The sequence below is a fragment of the Taurulus bubalis genome (assembly GCF_910589615.1).
Source record: "Taurulus bubalis genome assembly, chromosome: 2".
Lineage (NCBI taxonomy): Eukaryota > Metazoa > Chordata > Actinopteri > Perciformes > Cottidae > Taurulus > Taurulus bubalis.
In genome coordinates, this window is record NC_136590.1 from 32,968,303 (window position 1) to 32,996,034 (window position 27,732).

At 42.2% G+C, this 27,732-nt stretch overlaps 1 protein-coding gene across 1 annotated transcript; it reads left to right on the forward strand.

The window, feature by feature from the left end:
* mtus2a (microtubule associated tumor suppressor candidate 2a) lies at positions 1–27,568 on the forward strand (the record flags this gene model as incomplete). The annotated part of the gene is made up of 15 exons (XM_079237839.1): positions 1–2,001; positions 2,944–3,202; positions 6,879–7,139; positions 18,406–18,570; positions 21,382–21,480; positions 23,750–23,937; positions 24,018–24,143; positions 25,314–25,380; positions 25,720–25,934; positions 26,060–26,165; positions 26,273–26,346; positions 26,515–26,613; positions 26,710–26,829; positions 26,941–27,041; positions 27,157–27,568. The coding sequence occupies 15 exons, from the start codon at positions 1–3 to the stop codon at positions 27,566–27,568; spliced, it is 4,293 nt and encodes a 1,430-aa protein (XP_079093965.1).
* Between the last annotated feature and the right edge of the window lie 164 nt (positions 27,569–27,732).

Here is a 27,732-nt window from a genome sequence, read left to right on the forward strand (position 1 = left end):
ATGAGCATCCCAACTGGTTTACAGGGACTGAGGGTCAATGTTGAAAGAGGAGAGAAGATTGGGAACAAGACGCATATCCAGTTCCCCCAATTAGGAGATGGTAATGCCAATCAAGTATCTTCGATTGGTGATCAAAAAGGAAGAGGACTGATCGAGGACACAGGTTACTGCACAAGCTCCATCCCTCCTTTGGTCTCGCAGAGAGAATCCCCAAACAAGTTTGTGATCTGGGGCTCTGAGCAGCAATGTTTGGAGCGTGAGATCAGAGATTTGGAGCTTTTGGACTGTCAGGAGATACATACATTCTTGGGAAACAGGGATCAGGAGGAGGAGGATGACGATGGAGGAAGTATGAGGGATGGTAAAGATGACGGTCCCATGTCCATATCCTCAAGCTCAACTGCCAGCTCTGCTTCGACCGGCATGAGGAGAAATGACAACGAGAACAACAAAGCGCAGAGCAGAAATAGCATTGCCTATCATAGCACTGAAGAGCTAGACACATGTGTGACAAGCTTACTAGAGAAAAGGGACACCAGGCCAGGCAGAGACAGGGAGAGACGGAAGGGAGGTCTGAAGGAGTCCAAGTCTGAGACAAATGTGTTTGTCTCCAGTCTGTCAGCTGTTTCCCTCAGCGGGAGCCTGTCGAGTGCTCTGGATGGTAGCGGAGAAGCGCAGTGTCTCGTCTCTCTGTCCAACTCTAAGACCAACCCATACTCCAATACAAACATCACTACCTCAGCCCAGACCAGAAGAAGGGCAGCCCCTTCAGATGCCAACCAGAAGTCCCCTCCATCGCATCCTCAGGAGAAACAAGGCCATTCTCAATACTACAGCCAGGATCAGAGACAGGAGGAGGGAAGTCATCATAGAAGTGGATTGACCTCTGATGGGGTGCTGGGCCAAAGGAGGAAGGCAGGGTTTGAGGAGAGGGTGGTGCCACCGCGACGGCAACAGCTCGTCCGACCCCTCTGTCAGACAGAAATGGGAAGAGCGAGGAGCTTAGCAGAGACAGGGCCACCATCTCCCCCTAACCCCTTTCCAGATTCATACAGTAGTGGATCAAACAGACAGTTTACGAAATCGTCTTTACGGGAACCATCAGATTTCTCCAACCTGTACAGCACAACTGGAGGCTCACAGCTCAGGCAGCCCAACCAGACAGCCCAGAGAGAGGCTCCTTCTGCAGAAAAACGGCCAGCCACAACTGCTTGGCGTAATTCAAGTCCTTCAAATCCTTTCGATAGGAGACCCCAGACTCAGCTCACATACAGAAGGAATTGCTCTAGTCCCAACAGGACAGGGGTTGATTCCAGGTCATCTACCCCTCCCCACTCCCCTCTCAGGACACCCCAGGGTTCACCTCACCAGCAGCCCTCCATGTACCTCGTTTCCAGGAATGTCCCTGGAGTGGTTAGACACATCCCGTCAGGATGCAACCCTGCTGTAACAACATCAGCTCAGGGCTATGGCAACAGTTGCATGAGAGCACCAGTCAAAACCAATATAAGCACAAGTGGAATCCCCAAAGCGCCTCTTAACAACCAGCAGAGCTCTTACCACAACTCCAGCCCCAAAGAAAGCTCCCCATCACCTAAACTTAAACCTAAAGGAGTTCGGCCCAAAATCATTACTTCTGTCCGAAAGAATCCTCAGTTTAAGCCACAGGTTGCTGACGGACCTTATCAGGTATCCTCTCTACCGTCCAGGCTGTCGGCATACACACACGGCCAATCACCCGGTTCCTTCAAAGACACCGCTAAAGACCCATCCAAGCCTGCTGCAGAAACCAGAGGAGCCCCAGTGCTCAGTGCCTCCAATCTGCTTTATGACAAGTACCGCCAGGAGATGCAGACAACCCTCTTCCCATCAGGAATGCTGAGCAGGAGTATGAAGGCCCCTGGACACACACACACCGTCCCCCCTGCACACACACACAGCCACACAGCACCCCCAAACCTGGGCAGCAAAGCAGAAACTTTCTACGGGGCGCCGTCTGAGGTGAGTAGTACTGTCTTCAAACAGTAAGTATCTGATTTCAAGGTTTTTATTACAAATACTTCTTAGAAGAATGAAGCTTGCATTATGACTCCTATTATAGTTTGGGATTGTACTCACTCTTTCATCAAAAGGACTTTATATACTGTTGAGATTAAGCACAATCCACTATTACGAACAATCACACAAACAGTGAAAGGATATATTTATATTGAATTATGATAATTCCTAAATCAATTAGCAGGATATAATTGTTTTATGAAATACATTATGCTATACATATTAAGTACAAAGACAAAACCTTTGTTACATTTGTTGATGCTGCATATCAGTTTCACTAGTTGTCCATTATTTCTCTCCCATAGTAAACCATGTATAATTGATCACAGATCTTCTGCATTATATTCCCACTCTTTCATGAGCTTTAAAATCATCCCTTATTGATTCTGATTAAACAGCTCAATTTGGTATTCATACTCATACAGCGTCAAACATCAGCGTCAAATATGCGTGTATAAATAGTTAATGCATTTTGAAGTACAAAGCCCACCGGGACAAAAAGATTCTCCACGCTTTATTTGCCACTGCATGCCCGTTGGCATTTTGTCCAGCCCAGAGGCTGTTGAGAGACAACACTTACTCTTGAATTACCCCACAGGTGTTTAACAGTTTAACATCCCAATTGTCCTGCATGTCATCAAACTGTTTGTGACTTCTACTCACAGCATCAACCATATTATGTGGACACAATTCAAGAAGGAGGAATTCTTGTTATCCTTTACTATTTTCTACTAATGATCACCCTCATCATACTTGATTCATTATTCATTACTATGAGTTGAATTTGAATTAATTCATATTTGTTTTCAATATTGGGGCCTAAGCTACAGTATATATTTGTAAATAATAGTATTTTTAAGTTCATTACATTATTTTGATCTTTAGGTGGGAAGATCTGTCAGTTTTAAAAGGAGCACAGCTGAGGACGCGTTGCAGTCGAGGGCGGTTACTCAGGCCGGAGGAAACGGCAGCCTCCTGCGCTCTGGCAGAGGTCTGCGCCTGGGTCTGGGAGCAGTCAACAGGACGACTACGGTCTCAGCCAAGGGCACAGGACCCAGTCAAGGTCAGAGGTCAGCACTGGTCTTCAGCCAGCCAGTCCAACCGGTCAGCCCAGCGACCAGTCAGACAACAACAGATAACACAGGTAAGAGATTTCCCCAAATTAGGTTTTAGAGCAGAAAGAATACCCGGCAGAGACAGTCTGTTTTGGGCTCCAGTTTGTCAGCTTTTATTTCAGCAACCTTAAATTAGTCACACCAGGGAGAGCAACCTTACCGCAGCAACGAGCAGAGCAATGGCATTGGCCTGAGATGAAGGCAGCTTATCAAAATACATTCTGTGAGATTCCTTTTGGCTGATCTGATTGGAGGGTTTAAGAACTAAATACTCTGAGGGGACTTTTCCTGCTCCCGAGGGCTGCCATCTACAAAACACAAATAAATAAAAGCTTGCTCACACTTTACACACAGCAAAATTCTAATTCAGATACCACCTATGATTGCTGAAGTCAGATTTACATTACAGCTCGGCTGTCACTGGAATACCCAAGTAACTGCTTATCGGCCTGCTTTACCATTTATCACTTCCATGCATATCTCATCTGCTCTCTCACAGTGTGACATACGTGTTCACACGGGCACTCAGAGACACACATAACCCAAAACTGCACATACTGAATTGATCAGCATAGTGTTATGATTTGCCTGCCTTCCTTATCATAATCTCGTTTAATACATATGTATGGTGTCTCAGTGCTGCTTGGCCCTCTGGGAAATGCAGGCTTTGAAGTGCAAAGCAATTAAGGTTTAAGTAACGCCAGTATATCTTCTCGCTGCAATCATCTCTCATCCCTGCTGTACCCTGTCCTACACAGACAGCATGGATAAACACTAGCTAAAATATGTACTGTATATATACAGCGTGGGTCAACATTGTGTGTATCAGTGTCTGTTCTGTAGGCTATGTAATTAAGGGAATTCTATTGTTTTTGTTCTTCCATCTCCTGGAGAAATCTGAGCCGTAACCCATAAAAACATTCCAATAAGCACTTTATGTTTCCTTTGTTCTTTTCATCACTATGAATTACAACTTTTCAGGCTTTTGTGAAGGGGATTCTCTCCATCTTGCATACACATATAGTAATTATATTATATTATAGTAATTATACAGTAGAAAGAAGTCAGAGTACTCCAACTACTCACATCATTATTATGTAGGGTTTAAACTGCATGTCTATTGTTATGATAATGAGGACTATCTACTTAGAGGACAGGACGTTTGTGATGAAGCTAACTTCTGCATATTGAGGCTCTCCTCTGCTCATCTTCACAGCAGCGACGCCCCGTGCTTTGCTCGAGTAGCTCTGCAGAGATTGCAATGCACTCAAGTATCACGTTTAATAATATGCAATTTAACGCTTTGTGGAGGAAATCCATGCAGGTTGCCGCAACTCACCTTGGGCTTTATTTAAAATTGCTTGGTCGTTATAGAGTTTATCCCAGCTGCCTGTCCCATTGACTTTTCACAGCCCAATTTACATTATCCATCTCAAGTAAGGATACTCTCTCTATCAGGGAAAGCTAATGGTTGAAGATGTTTTCATTTCTTGGGGGTTGTTGAGAGACTGTAGGTGGTGTTTCAGACATAAGGGGAAAGTTGTATTCAAATCTTTAGAATAGCTTAAGAGAGAAAACTGCAAGCCAAGGAAAACACCCAGGATTTGGTGATTTATGATGCATTTTCAAAATCATACTTTGATGATGTTTTTGAACCAGAGGACAGAACAGAAAGAGAGGACAGTCAATGTCATATTAATTATTCCATTCCCTTCATATTCCCTTTTAGATTGTTATGAATAATGTGCATCTTCATTTACCAAGAGCTTAGCTCTGTGCCATCGAGGTTGAAGGTGTTTGTCAGGCTCACTTCCTTCATTCGTCTCTCAGAGGGGATGAGTGGAGTGGGGAGCAGGAGGAAAATGAGGACATTTATCTTTAATGATCCTGACCTTCTCACTGAAGAGGAGCGAGCTTCAATCTAATAAACAGAACGCATGGCACACAGGCAGATATTGAGGAAGGAGGTGATGAGTGCGAACAGTGGCGCTGATGAAGCTGGAGGGGAGATACACTGGAGACTTTTCTCCCTCGCACTGCCCCATGTTGTCTTTTACCAAGAGAGCGTGTATTCTCCTTCTCAGAGTTCTTCCTTTCTTGTATTGATGCGGCGGCTCCCTTGGAGCTTGTGGAGACCACAGCTGTGCCAAATAGTTGAGGAAAGGAGGGCTGCCTATACCTTATCTCTGCAGCCAGCAGGGGATAATTCTTCTCTCCTGTCTAGGATCTAAACCGTGTACTTCAGGCTGGGGTTCCTATCCCAGGCCCGAGGATTTGCCCACTGACCACTGTGTGTAAATGTGTGTAGCCTTGGTTGTTCATGCCTGCACATTAACTCGTTTTGGCTGTCGGGAATCAAAGATTACCGAGAACCCCATTGCTCACTGAGAATAGCTGCCGTTATGTAGCTTCAATTCCTTTTTTTTTATCCTCCTCTTTATTCACTGTCTTTTCTTTCTTTTTCGATCTAAATATGTTTTCTCCCTTTATCTTCCTCTCTCTTTTAAATCAACCTTTAATATAATTTTGGGGTTTTAAGTCCTGAACGGTAGAGGAACGGATTTTATGCAGTTTGGGTAACTGCAGAATCAATGTAATGCCTATAATAACGAGGAAGGACTTTGTAAAGAATTATAAACACAGGCAAACAGTGTATGGATGTATTGGAAAGATATATCATCTGTGTTCTAAATTGTGGGTGTCATATCGAACGTCATTACAGTGTTGGCATTAGAGAAGCTGCTGGCCGCTAGCCCAGTCTGTGAGCACGGTCAGAGCCAAAAGCAGCTTTTACCAGGTTGTTGTGTATATTGTTATCATATTTGCTTGCTGTAGCAATCAGAGTCATAACACAACACTTCCTGGTAACCACTGAGAGCTTGTCAACACAGGAGGATGAATGATCACAGGGGAAATAAACATCAAGGCTGAGCTGAATGCCCTGCATTTTGTTGGTATGTAACTGGTGAATAATGAGTTTATAGTAGTCACAGACACAACTGGACTTCCTCCTCTTGTGGTGCTGTCCGTTCAGCACCACAGCCTGCAGCTCAAACAAAGTGAGCAAAATGCAGCTAATTGACCCTTTGTCAAGTTCCGCCACTCGGAAGTGGACTAGCCAACCATAGAGTAGCGTAACCCAGCTCTAAACAGGGTCCCACAACCATTCGGTTTGGCGCCATAGTCTTTTCTGATTACTTAGAGAGGTTGGAAGGAGCTATGCATTTCTAAAACGTTATATTTCTCCATACAAACCTATGAAGCAAACATTAGCAGAGCGTATTGGCACATCATTAGGAGGAACTGTGTTGTTCCTGAATCTCATTGTCTTCCATCTCGATCGCAAGGTTCACTTTGACACTGTGATCTGTCGGCTTTAGCTTCTGTCTTTATCTATTCAACCCGTTTTTTCCAAACATTTGATAATATTTCTGCAGGGAGTGCAGTTAGTGACAGTGTGGGCTCCATGGTTGCTCCAATAGCCTGATGGAGTAACAGCATAGGGGTGGGGTCTAACAAAGGGTCACCGAATAAGTTGAAATGCAGGGAATGATTAGTTTGCTTTTGTCTGCTTACTGCCTGGCTGCTGCTGCAATAGCAGTTCATCTAAGGACACCACATGTACATTTAACAGAATATAGCATTATTTGGGTATTCACAATGACAACATGATTCCTTATTGTGCTTTTTCTTCATTGTGAACAGATGACCAGGTTTTCACCCATCAAGCTCCTCCTCCTGCTGCTGCTCCAGCGACAGCAGCACCCCAGCCCCAAGCCATGTCCTCAAGGTCTCTGCTTCCCAAAGCGAGCCAGTCAGGCCTGCGCCCCCCAGGTTTCAGCTCCAGTCGCCTCCCCGCGGGCCGCCTGGCAGCCTTCGGCTTTGTCAGGAGCTCCAGCGTCTCGTCTGCCTCCTCGGCCCACTCTACTGACAGCACGCAGAGTGACCCCAGCAGGACAGCTCACCGTGAGTCCACTCCATACAAAATCTGTTGACACCAGTGCTACCATTTGTGAGAAATTTGCTGCTATACACTGTACACTGTAGTACGCTGTTATCATCACCATACTGTGTTCATTGCTTTCTTCTATCCCATCATGAATATAGTTTGCATAAACGGCCCCCTCCCACATTAATTACGTTACAGTTTGCTTTCTCTTCCCGTGCTCCACCCCGCTGACAATATATTCGTCACACTGTGTTTTCATACACAAGCACCGAGACAATAATAACTGTCAGGCTGCTGTTTTCCAAAGCACATTCTCTGTAACAAATGACACAATATAGGGAATATTTCTGGTAATAGATGTTGCCACTGCAATCAAGTTATCGTTAATCGCTGGATATTATGATTAGACAAAGTTTCCCTGTGTGATGTGCATGTATCACACATGATTGACCCAAATAGATCGCACTAATATTCATTAATTAAAGTCATAATCATTAAGGCCAGAGATGTGGAACATTGTGATGTAATTGCTTAATTTGCCCACAGATGATTCTTTAGAATCATGAGGGAAAGGTGAAGGCAGAATGACATACTTTATACAAATAGAAAATATAATGTCCCACAACTGGGATACTTCATTGATACATACACTGAAAAGACACGGCACTTCCCGCATTTGACAGCTCAGCCTTTTTGTCTAAAATCTATGAAAAAATAACAAAGCACACGTCATTCCCCGGTCTCATCAGTAATTTAACAAGCTCTCAACTAGGTCTGTGCTGCAGATGTGCTGCAGATGTGCTGCAGATTTAGATTTTAGCAGAGATAACAGTACAATATGGGTATTGCTCATTTTCAGTCGTGGAGAACTGGAGCTGTACTCACAGTTGGGATTTCAATGCAGCTTTGCAGGCTGGTTGGTTAGTTGGCTGTATTTGTAGCTGCATGTGTTTTTAATGTGACCTACATAGGGAATGCTTGCTCTTCCTCTCCCAGTTACAGTTGACGTAAGCACCTCCATTCTCACGCACGCCAGGCCCCCTGTTATGTCATCACTCCTTTCCCTCCTGCCCTCCTTTTGTACACACTTTTTTCCTCCCTCTTTTCTCTCCCTCATTGGTTGGAAATGAATACAAACTGTGCGGTAATGTGAGCAAGCTACTGTAGAACAGGAAAACAAGGACTCTCTTGGGTTTCCACAGCAGTGTTTTTTCTTATAAAAAATGTGACATAAATGTGGAGATTTTCCTTTTTCTAAAGCTATTAATACATTTAATTTAAAATTCCTACCTCATAGCTTTTCATTTACAAATGCCTTCATCACACACACACACACACACACACACACACACACACACACACACACACACACACACACACACACACACACACATGAACACCTGCCAGTAGAATGCAAGAGAATAGAAGTTGTAAAAGTAGAGCCTGCAGCACAATGTTCCTCTTCCTGCTGTTGAACTGCTGCTGCTCGGAGCATGGCAAGACCAAAATGGAGTCAAGGATGATAGACATGAAAGGCAAAGGATTAAGCACCTTTGATGTTTCTGTGTGCGAGCAGGAACATTAACTCTCCCTTTTGACTCGGTGTGGTGCTATTGACCTTTAACTGTGAGGCATTTGAACTTTCACTCTGCTACTTGAACCTTCCAGACTAAACGGGGCTGTAGCTCCTCTCCCAGTGTGCAGGCATGTGGGGAGCTCTAACCAGGGGGTTGTCTGGTGTTTTTTTGTCTAACCTTTATTTGGGATACATAAAAAGATAAATAACAGAAACATTTTTAGCTTGAAAACTAACATCTTTTCTGGACCTGGATTTATTTGTCTCGTTTGATTGTTCGTAATGTTCCCTGCAAAATTATTATCATGTATGAAACGGGCTTGATATCAGAAATTAGCAAGTGCTTTAACTTAAAAGTTTGAATCCTGCATGATGATGAAATGCTGAGACTCTAGGGCAATTTAAGAAAGCTGCAAAAATAGGGGTGACCTTTTGTTCAAAGTTAAGCTGTTCCCTGATTTGAATATTAGATATTGTGAAATGTATCCAACAATTGCATTTTGAAATCCTTATGTTGCCCAAGGCAATGGGATAAATATTGGGGCATGTTTTTGAGTCACTGCACAAACCCATTTGTAGACGGATGTTGTGATTTGAAGCAAGATGGTGAAATACCAAAGTGGACGGACAAATTGAGAGATTTGCAAACAATCTTCCGTTTATGATTTCCAAAGTCTCTGCTTTTGTTTAATCTGTGTTTATTTGTACATTCCAGTAAATGCATGTAAGTACGTGATGTATGGATGTAGTGATTGTTTAACATACAGCGATTTTCCTCGACCACTCGGGGGATCTTTGCCTGCTCTTACTGCGCGCCGACTCAGATCAAAGAACATAAGGATTGACAGATGAGTTCTCACACATGCTTCCATCAAGGATGTTGAGGGAGCCGCAGCAATCCAGTACCTACCTCTGACAGAGAGAAGAAAGGCTAGGCTCAGTTCCTCGTTTTCCCCATTGATCAGCAAGCAAAACAGACTCCATTAGGGCTCTGGATGATAGGAGAAGTCATTAAGGAATAGAGCGATGGGGAGGAAAGGATTGCCAGGCTCCAGTAAAGTGGGTTAGAGGAAGGATCCCTGGAGTCTAAACTCCCCACTGTCATAGCTCTTCAACTTGCTCTGATCAATGGGTAAAATGCATGTGTGTGTGTGTGTGTGTGTGTGTGTGTGTGTGTGTGTGTGTGTGTGTGTGTGTGTGTGTGTGTGTGTGTGTGTGTGTGTGTGTGTGTGTGTGTGTGTGAAATGATGTGTCTGTGGAGAGGCAGAGGAAAACTACTTATATTGTGAGAATGTGATGTAATTTGCACAGACATCAGTTCAGAATCACAATATTAAAGGGTTGGGTTGCCCAAATTACTCACAGTTTCTGCTTCCACTCCAATAATATGGCGTTGCATGGAAATGTTTGCTCACAGCATTGACAAATTTCATTCAAATAAAAAAAGCAGAATAATCTCTTTCCAGACACAATGTCCCGGTTATTTGGAATAATCCACCGAACACACTTTAGTTTTCAAATAGGGACTATTTTTCTGGTAGAAAGTAGTTTCAATGAGTGTTGACAGCTTCTATTAATTTCCAATGCTGATGACATCAAATCACATTCCAGTCAACCACACTGATAAAGGTAGAAATTTCAAAAATATATTTTAAGTTAAAAAGAAAAGAAAGAAAGATGGTGAGATAAAACCAAAACTATGGCTAGATACCACTAGATGTATGTTGAAATAGACTTCTGTATTAGATTATTTTAAGTGAAACAAATCAGATACTTGAGAATAAAATGGAAATTACTTAAACGCCCTCACACTCAGGTAACCAAGGTGACTTTGAGTTAAATGTTCTGGTCTTGATGGATTCGTATCGCCTGTGTGGATACAAGTATGCATGCAATTACGCATGTTTGTCTCGCATCGAGGGGGCTACAGATTACTCTATATTACATTGATTAACCATTAACCCAATCACTGACATCCCTTATGGTGTTTCAGGGATGTGTGTATGTGCATTAGAGAGAGAGCATCTATGCTTGTAGAAACCTACGGGGATACATTGTTAATTCCACTGTGATTGACAGACTCCATAGCTGACGGGAGAATCCAACAGAAGGAAGTTGATGAATCCTGTGCCTTTAAGCCACGCTGACTCCATGACAGAAACTCAATTGCCAAAACAAACTTTGTATTATTTATTATTAGAGCATTATCACCTGCATCACTCTTCTCTTTCAGTGAAATTTAAATAAACGGAAGGGAAAACTGAGCAGAGCTGAGCTGATGGGGGAAGATGAGCTGAAGGGAGATGCAGAGATGAAAGCAAATTCAATGAGACCAAATTAGTTCAGGGGAGACAGGAAGGGAGAATGTAGAAAAAAGAGAGCTGCATGGAGGGATTGGCACGGGGAGGAGAGTGGATGCTATACCCCCAGATGCCATGGCTCAGATCTGGTCTGTGACTCATGCTAGCTCACTGTGAACAGATGGTTTCTATGGTGCATGCTCACACACATATGCACAAACGTGTACATGGACACACACACACACACACACACACACACACACACACACACACACACACACACACACACACACACACACCAATTAGATATGGCTGCCATCCTACGGCTGAGGAGAGAAAAACTAACATGGCAGAGGCTTACTGAAGAAACAGCTGTGACAGTGAAGACAGTGGTTGCTAACTGATGAACTCCCAGTATTTTATCTAGTGCCATCTAATTCATGGTTTATGAGCTTAACTGATGGTCCAGACTGATAACAACATTGAGAATGTGAAAACAGGAGCATCAAAATCAGATAAACATGTAAGAGATACTAATTCAGCATTATACTGAAAAGAGAGCCATTTTTCTCAATTGATTCCTTCTTAATTTTACTCTACCATTGTGCACAGCAAATTTAGGACAGTTCTAGTGGATCTCAACATTCATTAATAAGAAAATATTTATCCTTCGGCATGCTTTTGAGATTGTATGGCCTATGAGTCCTCAAATAACACTTTAAATGGTAAGTCATACTTATGCCACTTGATCAACTGGTCCACAAAGAAGCGTCGGTCTCTTGTGGACCATAACATATGTCACATTTCCCTCTGGTTGAGCTGCACCTTTAATCTCCTGACCTCTCAGGGTCTTGGCAGGTGTAGCGTGAACGGTGGTCTTGCCATGGGAAGAGGAGGGTAGGGGGGAGAGTAGGAAAGGCAAGACCTCGCACCTAACTCGGTGGCACTCCGTCGGCTAATTATGCCGGATGATCCCAGAGGAAATAATAATCCTCATCCGATATTGGCATAACGCCTTCGGTCTTTTATCTCGCCCCGTGCTAAATCGTTAGGTTTTTGTGTTATTTTCAAATTAAGTTATAGGTTTTGTCGAGGGTGTTTTACAGCTTGCGCTCTAGGTCCCCTGCGGTAGGCTGTAACTTCTCTCAACCCTTATCAAGCGAGTACGTATATCGTCTATACCTTCTCTCTACCTATTTTGACACCATCTCATCATTATGACAAACACTGCAAAAGTCTTCACCCAAAGATACTTAACTTAAGTCTCTTTGGTAGATTCAGTTGTCACCTCTGTATCTCACGGTGGATGGACAGGGACAGAGGGTTTAAATTGTTTAAGAACCAGAACCTTTGGTTTGGTTTCAGTCCCTCACGAATGGTAAGGCCGAGTTTTTATTCAAAGTTTATCTTACATACAAAAAATGAAATTCAATCAAACAGTTTAAAAATCACAAGTAACTAAGAGAAAGGGTTAAGTTTTTAGAGCTGGTGAATGAACACCTCTTCTCTCTTCTCTACTCCTGCACAGAATTGTCAGACACCCCCCTCCTGATAGCAGAAGTTTCTTCCAGACTCGAAAGCTGGAGACCTGTCCCAACCCCTAAGGGCTGGGACAGGTCCAATCTGATTTTTCTCCTTTTCTAGTAAAGATGCATATTAAGTAACTAAGAGAAAGGGTTAAGTTTAGAGCTAGTGAATAAACACCTCTTCTCTCTTCTCTAATCCTGCACAGAATTGTCAGGCACCCCCCAAAAAACATGCATTCCTACCCCCTCTTTTATACACCAGAATACATAAATCATCCTGTCACCAGAGTTGGACAGAGGAGGTTTCACTACCTTATTTGGTAATACTGCCAATGCATGCTCTTTAACAAAGGAGAGAACATTTAACACATCTCATTCAAAAAGAGTATACAACATAGCAACTTATAGCGTCCTATGAATTTTATGTGGTCTAATCACAAACTATAACGAAAATAAAAACCAAACAGTATATATATATATATTCAAATGGTTATATAGAAAAAGAAAATGATTATACGGTTATAATAGTTAAACCTTTTTACTTTCATCTTCTTCCTCGGACACTCAACACAGGAGACAGGAATCCTGTGGATGCTTCTGTCAGCTCCAGTGTTATCTAATCTATCTCACAGTCTGCAGCCACTCTCCAGTCTCCATTACGTTGTGCTTCGTATGTGCAGCTTTAACCTTGACTTTCACAAACATCTCTTCAGACGCATAAGGCTGTACTTAATTGACCTTCATTATTAAAGATTATTATTATGTTTTATTATTGGCCAGGAATAGTTTATCATTCAAGACACACAGTTATGCACACTTTGACTGCTGTTGGTAATGTTTTGAGTGCAGACATTGTTTCGAAAAAAAAAATTGAACTCCATATCCATGGATCTAATTTACTTGACACTGATCGGCATGTAATTAAAGCGCATTTTACACTCAGGCGTAATATTTAATTTTATATTTGTGCAAAACTGTGTATCATGCAATATGGCACATGTTCTGGCACTTATAAAGTACACGAACTGACACCGATCTGCTTGGAGATACAATTTGGCAAAATGTTAAGAAACATGTTGCTTCAGTGTTTCAACGATTTCCAGACTTCTCTCGAGACAAGTTGACATTTTAGATTAAGATTAGTCAGCAGGACAAAATGTGAGCTCTGGTGAGGACAAAACTTCAAACTTAATTACACACGTTGTCTATTGTATTGAAGAGCATTGAATGAAGCTGACAACCGTCTGTGTGAATATGAAGTCTAATATTACAGGCACACTGAAGGTCAGACTTCAAAATCGAGAGTATAAGATATGGATAAGAGTGTACATTTCCAATTTACATGTATACATTACTCATTAAATAGACATCTATGAAACGTGTGAGGAATTGATACTTTTATTCAGTAAAGGACCTCTTCCAGGACATTGTTCAATTAAATCAATTATGAACTACAGTGACTTGCAAAAATGTTTTCACCCCCCATTTACAACTTGTATTTCATTTTTTTTTGTGCCTTAGCATTTTAGGTAATGGACCTTCAAGAAAGTCAAAAATGGTGAAGCAAAATGCAAAAAAACAATTACCTTTAGAAGTCAAATAATTAGTTCAATAAAGTCCACCAGGGTGCAATCTAAGTGTAGCATGATCTACACTACATGTAGCACCATTACAATTATTGTTACAAAATAGAAAGAATATGGCACCACAACAAACCTGCAAAGAGAGCACAAATACTCACAGACCAGGCCAGGAGGACATTAATCAGAGAGGCAACAAAGAGACCAAAGATAACCCTGAAGGTGAGGGAAAGCTCCGCAGAAGAGATTGAAGTATCTGTTCATAGGACCACTTTAAGCCATACACTCCACAGAGATGGGTTTTTGTTGAAGAGTGGCCAGAAAAAGACATTGCTTAAAAGAAGAAACCGGATTCTCCCACATGACTTTTGGTGAACGGCAAACGTGTTTTACATGTATATAACTTATCTGTCACTCACATCATACCCACCACCAGCTTATCAGCCATCCCCTAAATATTTGTCCCAGATGCTGCTGTTTCTCAAAGCATACGGTAACATTTTGAGTATTTATTTCCCAGCGGCATTTTTGTAGAATAGCCATTTCTTTGGCATGTCAGCACTGCAGTCTGTACACTGTGTGTATGCAACCAGGATGGACTACACCAAGATCAATTCCTTTAGGACACCTACATTCATTCTTTTGCAGAATGTGAATGTGCTGATTTAGCTGGGAAGCACAGAATGTTATGTGTCAGTTAAATGAAACACCTTTGAGGTCTGAATTCAGCCATTTCCCAATCAAATTAAACTTATGCAGGTGACATGCAGTTATATTGCCATTTTCCTTATACACCAAGGGGAAACTCTGAAGATACACACACAAATATCATACCACATGCAGTTCTGTGTATAGGAGTCAGATACAAGAGTCAGCATTATTCTACTAGCATTATTTTTGCTGTGAGATGCAATCTGCTCCAATAAATTGGCCTCCCACTGAGCTTGTAAAACCTTGCGCCTTTTGTTCTCAGCTGTTTCACCAGGCTCATGATCCCTTTTTAATATCTTTGGTATTTTTCATCAGCCTTCATAAAACGCTAAGCTTGCCACTGGCTCCTCTTTGCAGTTCTTTTTATATTCTTTGTTTGCTTCTTCCTGATCCTCTTCCCATCCTCATTATGCTCTGTTATCTGTCATCGCTGGCATTTTGCCAATCAGTGATGCTTATCAGCTTGCTTTTACCGTTAATGAAACACATCCCTCCAAGCTCCTGAATGGCATTTTCCTTTTTATAATTTACAGCATTCTTTATCAGATCATGTATAGCGTCACCATTTGCTCTTCCTCTCTGTGCTCTGGGAATTTGTTCAGTACATATTTGACATATGACTAATGAGCACATCTCAGTTCATATAAACCAACTAATTGATCTGTGTCAACTCAGAAAATGAAGCACCAGTCAAAGCATTTGAGGTGATAGCATGTTTTCTGGTAATACATAGTATAATGAAGTAACCACATGGTGTTGTGTACTCGTGTGAATAGAATACTTGACAAATTAAAAATAATACACATTTTCTCATTTAATTAAGGACTTGGTGCAATAAATCTCGAAATGATTTATTGTTGTGTGAAGTAGATTTAGGACACCAGAGTAGAAACCGTACAGAGGTATGAAAAACTTCACAAGCACTTACCAGAGAAAATGGGTGAAAGGGGACCCAGAGATGGCAGTGGAGTGGGGCAGGAAGAGTGGGCTGAGCTGAAGGCTGGAAAGCAGATTGGCAAGGCAGGCAGAGAATGGACTTGAAGCACAAGAGTACTCAGAGTTATACAGGGCAACTGCAAGCATGAGACTAAAACTCAAGAGCACAAAACTAGAAACTGGCTGAGCATTTGTACCATATTGGCAACTTGAATGATCTGGCAAAGATTTAAAAAAAACATAACATTTCATCCCAATATGATTGCATTGAAAGATGATAGAATTTGTGGTAATCTCTTTTTTGCTCTTTAGTTTTCTTTATTTGTGTGTTTACATTGTGGCGGGCCGTGAATTTGGTACCTACGCCTGCTGTTTAGTTTAACAGCTGCGGTTGCTCAGGCTTCAGCTTGAGAGTCAAGGTAGCTTCTCGCTTCTAGCTTCTTAATCTTCTCCTTTTTGGGTTTAAAAGCGGATTTATCCAACAAAAGGTGCATTACCGCCACCTATTTCCACAGTACCATTGACCAATCACAGCGCACGTAAAGAAACAGAGGTGAAATGTGATTGTGAGCAGACCCTTAACAAGCAGCCACGCATGTTGCTCTGTTGCTCTGCTTCCAGCCAGCTGTCAGCCAGCAGGCTGGAAGCAGAGCAACAGAGGAACACAGGAGCTGTGCAATGAGAAAATAAGCTAATAGGGAAAACTAATTATAATACATGTAGTGTATTTGTGAAAAACAATACAATTATAAAATATATATAACTTTTAATTATTAATATATATATATATATATATATATATATATATATATATACACACACAACATTTTAATTAAAATGTAAACTTTGTGATTTTGCAGAGAAGGCTTAGCAGGCCCTGACAGCCCACCACTGCTGTAAGACATATGTTGTTATGTGTAAAATAGTGGTGTCTTGTGGCATGGGCCAGATGTTTGCCATGATACAGAAATAAAAAATCAAACTAAACTAAACTAAGCTAATAACCCCACCCAAAACACATTTCTTGGTGTCAAAACAAATATTTTCAGTACTTTTGATAAGCATTATTTGAATCACATTCAGTATTGTACTGTGTTACACACTGCTGTAACTGCTCAATGACTGGGATCGACCAAACACAAATGTGTTCCACATAATAATCATTGTCTTGTTGTCAGCATGGTAGGGCACTCTATGCACAGTGGTCTGCTATTTTGCTCTGAGTTACCATTGTCATACTCTAGCTCAAATTCTGAAATATCTTGCTATTCATTTGGCACTGACATATAATGTGCATCATCAGTTGCTTCGGGCACTTCTTCACTTCAAAGTTACTATCATCCAAACCTTCTTGTGGCTCAGGGGGTAGTGAACATATTCCGGTGATTGCAGGCTTGGTGGTTCGGTACCTGGCTCTCCCTGTCCACAGTGCATTACGTGCATAGCTTGCTGCCATCGGTGTGTGTGTGAGAAAGTGCTTAACTGAATAAAATTAATGATAGACGGTAATGCATAACATAGTTCCTGGTCTCTAAAGACCCATGGTGTGGGTTTTACATGCATATGTTTATCTTGCATGCAACAAAACGGCTCAGATTTTTTAGAAATAGTGAAAAATATTGGATTTTACAATTTGCTGGAGCCAAAATGAACAATGAGCAATGGTAAACTTGAGAAAAGGCTGAGAAACGTATTAAGTAAAAATGATTTATCTAAAGCAGTGTATAAACATGCTTAGTTAATGTGGTTGGTTGAATATGTTAAATAGGAATGTTGAAGGATTTCTGTGTGGTTATGCTTGTAGGGAGCAAAAAAAGGAGTGGGTATACTTAACTCAATGAGTGTCTACTCTTTGGTCACCAAAAAAATCCTTGTCAATGTTGTATGAATAGATGAAGTGGTGTACTATTATAATCCCAAGTGGCCGAGGGACTTGGCTTTAAACAAAAGAAAATGCAGACCAAAAGCAAATATTGCTCTCAAAATTTTCCCAGCAGCTTGGGATTTTTTTCCTATCACATCGTCCAACGAGCACTGATTTCTGAGGATGCGGTGAGCATGTCTACATCTCACGGGTTCTTACAAGCAGCTTTATATTGAATTGTCCCTCCCCGCTTGTCACAGGCAGGCAATCTTTTGTGTCATTATTGATCGGTGGGATGAGCTGGAGTGCAGTGCGTGAGAGTGCATGTGTGCTTGCAAGTGTGTTAACAAGTGTGTTAACTATCTGCTAGTAATTTAATAGATTATAGCTGCAGCATTGGCCAGGATGAGCGATGATCAGTGCGCTTATGTGTGATTGTGCATTGTATTTTCCTGTGTATTTGCTGTATGTGCTCATTTGGAAGCGCTGTAGTGTCCCTGTATAAAACATGTGTGTGAGGCATGTGTTTGCGCAGGATTAGTGCACTGCTGCAGGTTAACAAAAGGAAGATTGAGAGCATCAGCAGCGAGACCCAGAGGTTACAAACCATTTCTCAGTCCATTGAGCCTGAATTCAGACATATACATACCTTTACCAGACTGTAGAAAAACCAATATGTGATTATAAAAAAAAGGAAGGAGCAATTGAGATATAGCAACTCAGAAAGGGAACTCTGTAGATATATCCTAACATGTGCAATGTAAATTAAAAGCGATTTTGTGTTTTCCAGGTCTGAGTGTGAGTGAGGATCCTCCTCTTCACAGAGTGACCACCGGCCCTCCGTCGACTGATCACCAGAGAGGGGCACCTTGTCGCAGCAACAGCCTGCAGCCGCCCTCCACCCCAGCTCTTCCCCGGCGGTACCTGCCCGCCCAGCCAAGAAGTTCTCCTGGAGGTCAGTCAAGTTTTTTATTGGAGAACACAGCGCATTTCTTCATTCAGCTACAGAATTATTTCTTTCTTTTTTAAACAATATGTAATCTACTAAAAAGATTGTGTCATTCTATAATGTGGCTCAGACTCATTTCAATATGGACTAAATTCAGTCAAAATGTGTATTTCCGGTTGTGCAGAAATAATGGCGTGTTCATAAGGGGAACGGGCAGGGAACTCACCCCTACATGCAAATACAATCTGAGCTTCATGCATGTGAGAGAGAGAGCAAGCACTCATGTTCTAAAAACAATACTTTGCATACATGTTCGTAAGAAATTGTGATAAATCCATGGTAGAAGAGGCATACAGTGTTCTCACTGCATAAACCGCCCAACTTTTCCTCTGCCTCCATATACAGTACAGTGCAGCACAAGCTCCTGCTTTCAGGGGTTGTTGAAAGTAATTTTGGGAAAATACTGGAACCCACTAACTTAACACTTGTACACTTCACTTACAAGATCACTCACAGAATGTGTTGAACTGCGTTAGAGATATGTAAGGGTAGAATTGCCTTTCAAGTGTCCGTTTCGGTCGTATATTCAAGTGTATGATGTGCATGATGACAGTACTTTCTCATGTCCTAGAAAACGTTCAAATAACAAGGATTGAAAGCTGAAAATACATTTTCAGCTTTTAAAGCTATCATTAAGTATCATAAAACACCAGACATATAACGTGTTGTTCTACTGCTAATGAATATTTTCGAGCTTGTCGCTTCACAACTGTCCTCATTGAAGGTGCCAATACGATTTGTTCAGAGGCGAGGAGGCGCACAAGTGATGCTTTTCACACATGGAAATTAAACCCAGACGGCCTGTAGTATCACACTTCTCTCGCTCACACTTAACTCCTCTCTTTCAACTTTTACAGTATAGCTGATTGAATAAAAGACAAAAAACGCTGCTATCCTTGCTGTGGTGTTAGCAGAATATCACATACAGGGTAAAACACATTTTAAAATAGAGCTCATCCTTGTGTTGTTGTCAACAGGTCCCCTCCCCCCTGTCAGGTCTGTGTGTTGGCAATGCAGACAGTGTAGCAACTGTGAGAAAATGAAGGTCTCACCTTGTGTCTCTGTAGGCCCCTGCTGATTTTAAATGTGCTGTAAATTATTGATGAATAAAAGACCTGAGGAGTCCCTGTCAACCTGCAAGTTGTGCACAGACACTACTTTTATCTGTACTGTAAAATACTTTTTTGTCTATGTCAATTCAACACACACTCACACATTTTTTCAGACATCTGCACATACGTCTACATCCGTCAACAAACACATCTGTCATGTTGAGCCCCTGAAAGCTTCAAACAAAAACCTTCTTGACACAGAGCCCAAAACCAGCCACTACCACTTTGTTTCAGACTAATTACATAATGTCAGCATGCTAAACCGAGATAGTGAGTATTTGAGCTATTATACCAACATTGTGAGCATGTTAGCATGCTGATGTTAGCTTATAGAATTAGCTCAAAACACTGCACAGCATCACATAGTCCCTACCATGCTTGTATACTCTTAATCTACCTCCACTATCCAGTATGTTTTCATCCATACTGCAGAATTAATTGCACAATTTGTGCTTGGAATGCACTGTGTGAACATATTGTTTATTTGCATCCTGCAACTGTAGCCGAATAACTCTGAGCAAGATCATTTCGGAGTTGCCGGGAGGCATCTACATTTATTTTTTACGTCTGATATCTGTTTATCCCTGCTTTTACTCTTTGTGTTCAGCTAGGCTAAACACCTCCCAACTACCTCTCCTCTAATATATTAGGCGTTTAAAGTGTTTGTTAAATGTTCATGTACAAGTTCAAGAAAGTCATGTTGGGTTTTAGTAACAGTGTGTGTGTGTGTGTGTGTGTGTGTGTGTGTGTGTGTGTGTGTGTGTGTGTGTGTGTGTGTGTGTGTGTGCGTGTGTGAGAGAGAGAGAGAGAGAGAGAGAGAGAGAGAGAGAGAGAAAGAGAGAGAGTCTGGGGTTCACTTGGTGGTATGAGTCACTCTGAGAGCCACATTTGCATGAACACACCAACACATGTACAGTGAACACACACACATACACACACGCACACACACACACACTGTCTCTGCAGGCCTGAAGTATCTCTCCAGGGTTATTTGGGGGATTTGTTCAGGATCAGAGGCGTCTCTCCCATTACAGGTCTAATTAGTTTCTTTTCAAGGCCTCTCTCCTTCTCTCCTCTCTGCTTCACAACATATTCCTGCTAACCTCCTGAAACTGAAAATGTCCTTATTTACTATCATCTGTTTTTTTTCATCGCACATTTATTTTTTTTCCTGGTTAAGGCATCTTACATTTATTGTTTTAAATCCAGCTACTTTCTCTACTCCCACACACTCCACCTTCTCTGTGACAAAGTTCCTGATTGTCGTGACTGCAAAGTGTGTAATGTCGCAGAAAGCCGGGAGGTGATGGGCACATCTTGCCAGTATGCTCTGCTTCTCCCAGAGTCCCGTGGGACATAGTTATACAACGCAGCAGGGGTTGAGATAGCTGGAGATGAAAGCAGAAGAGTAACAGAAAGATTGAAAAAGGAGAGTGAAAAAATCAGCAAAGAAATGGAAAAGAGAGTGAGAAGTCGGTCGGTTGGTTGGTTTGATGCTTGTGTGTGTATGTAGGTGGAAGTTTGTATTGACAACATGTGATATACATTTCATCTCGCTTTTTAACGTGTTACTGTTACATTCACGTTGTCATCTAAATGCTTTTCTGTTTAAAGTAAGCTACACTGTATCCGTTTTGATTGACAGTTGGCAGGAAGGAGTTACAGCGGAGTTCAGAGGTCACACATTCCCTTCCGTCCTCCCCAAAGAGGCTGGCGGTGGTTCCACCCAAACCTCAGTCCCCGGGTGAGTCTTTTCTCTTGTTATCGAAACATATTATACAAAAGAAACATATGTAAACAGTGGCTTGTAATCCTACTCATCCAGCCCACCTGATTATCTACCTTTCCAAACCTTTCAAAAAAGTATCCTAATGACCTCTTCTTAATCCACCAAGACCGAGAAGCAGCTTCAGATATCTTTGACTTGCTCCGTGCAGTCTGTACCTTTCTTCTGCAAGGCTCTAGAGTGGTGAAATCATTTTCTCATAGGATTGCAGGGGGCCTACCTATCCTTCAGAGATGACACACACACCCCAGGCAGCACCTCTCTCTTTGCTCGCTTCACTGAACACTAAAGTGCGAGTGTTACTGTTCTCTTTGCTGCATCTTTTGCTGGACGTTGTCTCCTCCCACACAGTCACAAAATAATCTCTCTCTGATTCTCAGCACTGTAGCTTTTCTGTGGTTTATGTGGACTTACAGATAATACAAGTTGGCTGCTCCCACTTGAAGCTGCTCTAGACAGTCTTTAAGCAAAATGCCAGCATGTTGAAATGAGAATGAAATAACCCGTTCACCACACCCTGGCAGTGACACACATATACATTCCTACATTACCATCAGTGGACTACCACCTACCACGGTACTCCAACCAAGATAGGACCCCTTTCCTGCAATTGCATCAACAACACACAATTTCAAAGTCTACAACTTTAAACTACAACTGTAAAGAACAGATCCTGGTCGTTTTTCATGTTTTTCCTCCCATTTTTAGATTGTACAATTTGTGTTACTCTCCTGCCTTCTGTGTTGAGCTTGGAGCTTAAACTATCCACTAAAGTTGAACATTTATATTTTCTTACAAAAACATGACAACAAATCATGTTTCAAGAAACTGTTTTCTTCATTAAGCCTGTGCAATAGCCCTTCTACAATCTGAAATACTTGTCTGCCAAGGGCTGCCATCACCTTTTCCTCATTGTTTCTTGCATCATTCCTCCTCCATCAACCCCTCTGCTGGGAATCCTAATGTACACCTAATGTCAAATACACTGATGCAGATGCAATATTGAAACATGTACTGATATTTTCAAAGCCTGAATTATTAGATTCCATGAAAATACTTTTTTTTTGTTGCCGTTTGATGTTTAGTTTTTACATTTTCAAAGAGAAGTCCCCTCCATTTTAGGTTACTTTACTCGCAGACATACACTTGAAAGAATACATATGTGTTTGATTTGTTCTTTGAGATAAATTGTCCTAAAACGCCTAACATTACGATCAAATCATTCCTTGAGGTACCTTCCCCCCCTTCTTACTGAATTCTTCATCTTTCCAATCTCTTCTCTCATTCACCCGTGACCCGTAGTGCTCCCCTCATTTTATCCCCCCCCCCCCTCCCTCCATCTCCATCTAACCTATCTTTCACTCATTACCTGGGACCCTGCACCCCAAGTCCAGCCTCCCGTTGTCATGGCGACCATGCTTCATGGATCAGTAGGCCTGAATGATATGGTTTAAGCAGGTGATGTGGAGCTGCAGGGATTTAGTTATTGTGTGTGCAGACACACGCAGGCTCGTTGGTCAGTCTGTGTGAACATGTATGGACGGTACATTTTAAAAGAATGTTGTCTATCCGGATGATGCTGTGTCTCTCCACAGGCTGGTATCGGCTCACATTACATGAAAAGGTGACTCACACAGAGGTTAATCGGCCCGTCTGCATGTCAACTGCAGCTTAATGGTTGTGCCCCTACAAGGGAAAATGGCCTCCACATTTTGTGTTTGACTGGCCTTCAAATGGCCTAATCATTAATGTCCTTTACTTAATGTGTCTAATGTTTTTACACAAATACAAAACAAATGTTACACTCATACAAGCATGCTGTAACAGTGTCTATATATTATCGCATACTGCTGCTTAATCAGATTTGGTGGTCCATCATTAGGAACACCGGACTGGGAATTACCCCAAAGGCTTATACTCTGTAGGAAAGATTACATTAACCTACTATCATTTATCATGTGAGCACTGCCATTAGCAATAGGTCAGGTCAAATCTCCTCTGATTCCATACTCATCTATTTCATAGATAGATGTGTTCTAGTTAGATTCAAGAATTAGTACACGACTATTTAATGGCATATGGGAGATACCATATTATACATATGTGTCATTTTAATATTTCTATATCATACGTATTTCCAATGTTTTTTTCTAGAGAAAATACAGACTAACACAAACGTTTCTAAGTCAATTTAATGTTCTATGTTTGTTTTTTTCTCCCCCTACAGTCCAGTCTGGGCAGCGGCCCGCAGCAGCAGTGCGAGGGTCAGTTCCCCCGGGGTCCCCTCGCTGCGTGGCCCCCATGAGGCTGCAGCAGGAACAGCAGGAGAGCCTGCAGAGGGAGAAAGAGGAGGCTCAACAGAAAGAGAGAGAGAGGCAAGCAGAGGAAAGAAAAAAAGAAGAGCTCAGGGAGGAGGTGAGTTGCTAAGAAAATCTGCAGCACCCCTTGGAGATTTTATTCTTTGTCACTGAGGTTTTATTCTTTGACACTTATAGGTGCAGAGGCTGCAGGGACGCTGTGAGCAGCAGGAGAGGCAGATGGGAGCTCTAAGAGAAGAACTGAGGAAGACTTCCTTGGGTCTGGAAGCCTTTATTATCACCACTCAGCATTACTGCCTCAAGGTAGCCAGCTTGAATAATACAACGTATGCAAATTAATATAATATACCAGCTATCATGGTTATGTTTATTTCCCCCACAATCCAATCTTCCACTATCAGGAATGGTCTGAAGGTTAAGCTATATGATCCTATGATTGATAGACAACAGTGCTTCAACCGTTCCATTTACTTAGAGCTTGGACTGTAGAAAGCATGCTCTCACACACGATAAGTCAAGAACACATACAGTATTAAACACTGTGAGGTGAGATGAGATTCACCTCATGGTCCTCAAGCAGCACGATGAGCCAGATTGATTGCTACCGCCGGTAGAAGGGTCCTCCAGAGTTCAGTGTGTCACTGTGCTGGTTTCATCCAGCTCTCTGTGTCTGATGGAATGATTTAGCCTCTAAGGTGTGATCACTTTAATATGGCTGCCAGACTGCCGAGGGACTGTCTGGCTTCTTTATTGTTACTGTCTGAGTGCTACAGTCACCAGCCCATAGTGCAGATACGGCAAGCTTTAAGACCAGAACGCTTTCAGTGTCTAACTGTTGGAGTAGGTTTGAGCTCCCTCTGCTGGCCGTACAGTTACTGTATAGACGTGGACAACAGCATGCAGGACATGCATATGAGTTTATTCATATCAATAAGCAACATCGACAGTAGTGTTTTTCTCAAGCAGGTCATGCAGCTTAAATTCAGTTTAACCTCCTTGTCTATAGAGTAGCCTATGTCTCCACATATCACAGACCTCTGGTTTCTCATCTTTTCTTATTTGTTTTTTTACATTTCCCTATTTATATATATTTCTTAAACATTAATTAAGTAATCATTGAGTATGATGAAAAAGTAGACATTTCTGTGGACTATTGCTCCAACATGGTTCTACTGTTGGTTAAAGAGATGCATGAAACGCATGTGTGAAAAAAGAATGTTACCAAATCAGGCCAGAGGATGTCACTGAGCAGCCCCCAGCCTCTTGCTCAATTGTTTGCAATGTGGGCATGTTAGCATGCTGACAATAGCATTTAGCTCAAAGCCCCACTGTGTCTAATATGGATCTCACAGAGCTGCTCGCATGGTTTGTGGTCTTGTTACATTAACAACAGTTAACTAGCTGTTCCACTGTTCTACTTTATAAATGCTACTTGGAACCTAAATTATGAATGTGTTTATTTTTATTTTTCAGAATAAAACAACAAAGGAAAATCAAGGGAAATTGTCGTTGGAAATGCAAAATATCAGAGATGAAATGGGTGAGTGAGAACCAACATTTGACCAGACCAATAAAAACACCTAATCGATCCCATCGGGCAACTGCACAGGTGCTACTAATAACAATAACGAGCGCTCATTAGTGAGTAAGATGTTCGAACAAGAGTTTGAGGGAGTGCCTTATAACTCTGCTTTTTTTTTATTTTAAAAGGATTAGTAAATCATTCTCTGCATAAAAAACATAAAATTAATTCCATATTATTTAATTCTTTTTGTTATTGAATTAAACCCTGACCCCAGTTTGTATAGTCATGAATGTGCATTCAAACGTCTACCCTCTCTAAGATAACATAATAAGATACACTCTGCTTCATACCCAGCATTCAATGCAGCGCAATGGGAGAGACTCCACCGGGAGAAGACGGTGCTGGAGGAGGCGTTTGAACGAGAGCTGCAGGAGCTGCAGCAGCAGCAGGAGGCAGAGCTTGCGGCTGTGGAGGATGTGCTCAGGAAGTGTCACTCAGCCGAGGCAGAACACCTGAAGGAGGAGCATCGGTCAGAGATGGAGGAGCTGAGGACTCAGCAACAAGAACAGGTGAAAGAAACAAAAGCAACATGGGAGATGTGGGAAATTTAGTTTGCTTTGATAAGATCTGATCTCTTTTCACATGACACCTTGTCAGTCATTAAAGTATGTGTGTGCGTGTGTGTGTGTGTTAGATGGAGGAGATGACAGTCTACCACCGGGCAGCCACTCAGGAGCTCAGAGACATGCATAACATTACCATGGCAACACTACATGAGGAGCACGCCCGTACAATGAGAGGTGTGATTTTAAACCTTTTTTAAAAAAAGAAAACACAATTTGACACCAGCACTGCTAAAAACAACACAAATACTCTTTTTCTATTGTGCTTCTGTGTCTGCGAGTAGACTTAAGGAAAGCTCATGAGCAACAGAAGATGCTTCTGGAGGAAGATTTTGAGAAACTCAGGCTTTCTCTCCAGGTATGTTGCCATAAAAATGTTTTTTTGGTTTATGCACACTGATATGTACTGAGGCAATGTATGTTACTGTGTGTGTGTGTGTGTGTGTGTGTGTGTGTGTGTGTGTGTGTGTGTGTGTGTGTGTGTGTGTGTGTGTGTGTGTGTGTGTGTGTGTGGATGCTTGTTCAGGATCAAGTGGATACCCTCACATTTCAAAACCAGAGTCTGAGGGACAAAGCCAAACGATTTGAGGAGGCTTTGAGGAGGAGTACAGATGAACAGATAGTTGTGAGTTCACCTACTCTATAAGATAAATACACTGACATTCACATACCACTCCCTCACTGTCTTGTGTCTTTCTTCATGTGCATGTGTCTGTCACAGGATGCTTTGGCTCCATACCAGCACATTGAACAAGATCTGAAGAGCTTGAAGGAGGTTGTGGAAATGAAGAACCAGCAGATTCACCAGCAAGACAAGAAGATCTCCGATCTGGAGAAAGTGGTAGGCTCAAGACAGCTGACATACGCATGCATGCACACTGGTCTGGATACACATGATGGTCAGTGTGTCTGGTGAATGAAGATTACACTGTGGTTTTATTTCACTTTCGAGCAGGCCCAAAAGAATGTGTTCCTTGAGGAGAAGGTCCAGGTTCTGCAGCAGCAAAATGAAGATATGAGGGCTCGTATTGATAATAACCTTGTCATGTCAAGGTAAAGACACATTCAGTCATCATTAAGTTAATCTCTACTTTGTAACCCCCTGATTTAAACTGTAGATGCTGTAAACTGTACAATGTTAGCTTCCTCTTTGCTGTTATCTCTGCAGGCAACTGTCTGAGGAGAACGCCAACCTCCATGATTCAGTCGAGAAGGAGAGCACTGAGAAGAAGCGTCTGAGTCGAAACAACGAGGAGCTTCTGTGGCGTCTGCAGACCAGCCCCCTCATATCCCCCGCCTCCTCCCCGCTGCACCGCTCCTTCTCTACCTCCCCCGCCCCCTCATCTCCATTCTTCTCCTCCTCACCTGTAGCTGGGTGGGACTCCCCCACCCACTGCCACGGCTGTCCCCAGCAGGCTCAATACTGCTCCCCCTCCCACAGAGCCACCACCAATCAAAACCTCTCCCCTGGACCAGCTACACCAACTCACAGAGCAACAAGCAATCAGAATTACTCCCCTGGCCCGGCCACGCCCACACACAGGGCGACAGCCAATCGCTGTAACTCTTTGCAGAGATAAGCTCACATCTCTTGCTCTTTCTCTCTTTTATTTTCTTATCTGGCTCATTCTCGTCTATTTCCATAATTCTCCTCCACCCTTTTTGAACGTGAATGCAACTGAAATGCATGTTGGAGAAAAACGAGGACTGTAGTTTCAGGACAGTCAGTGTCAAAGCACCAAGG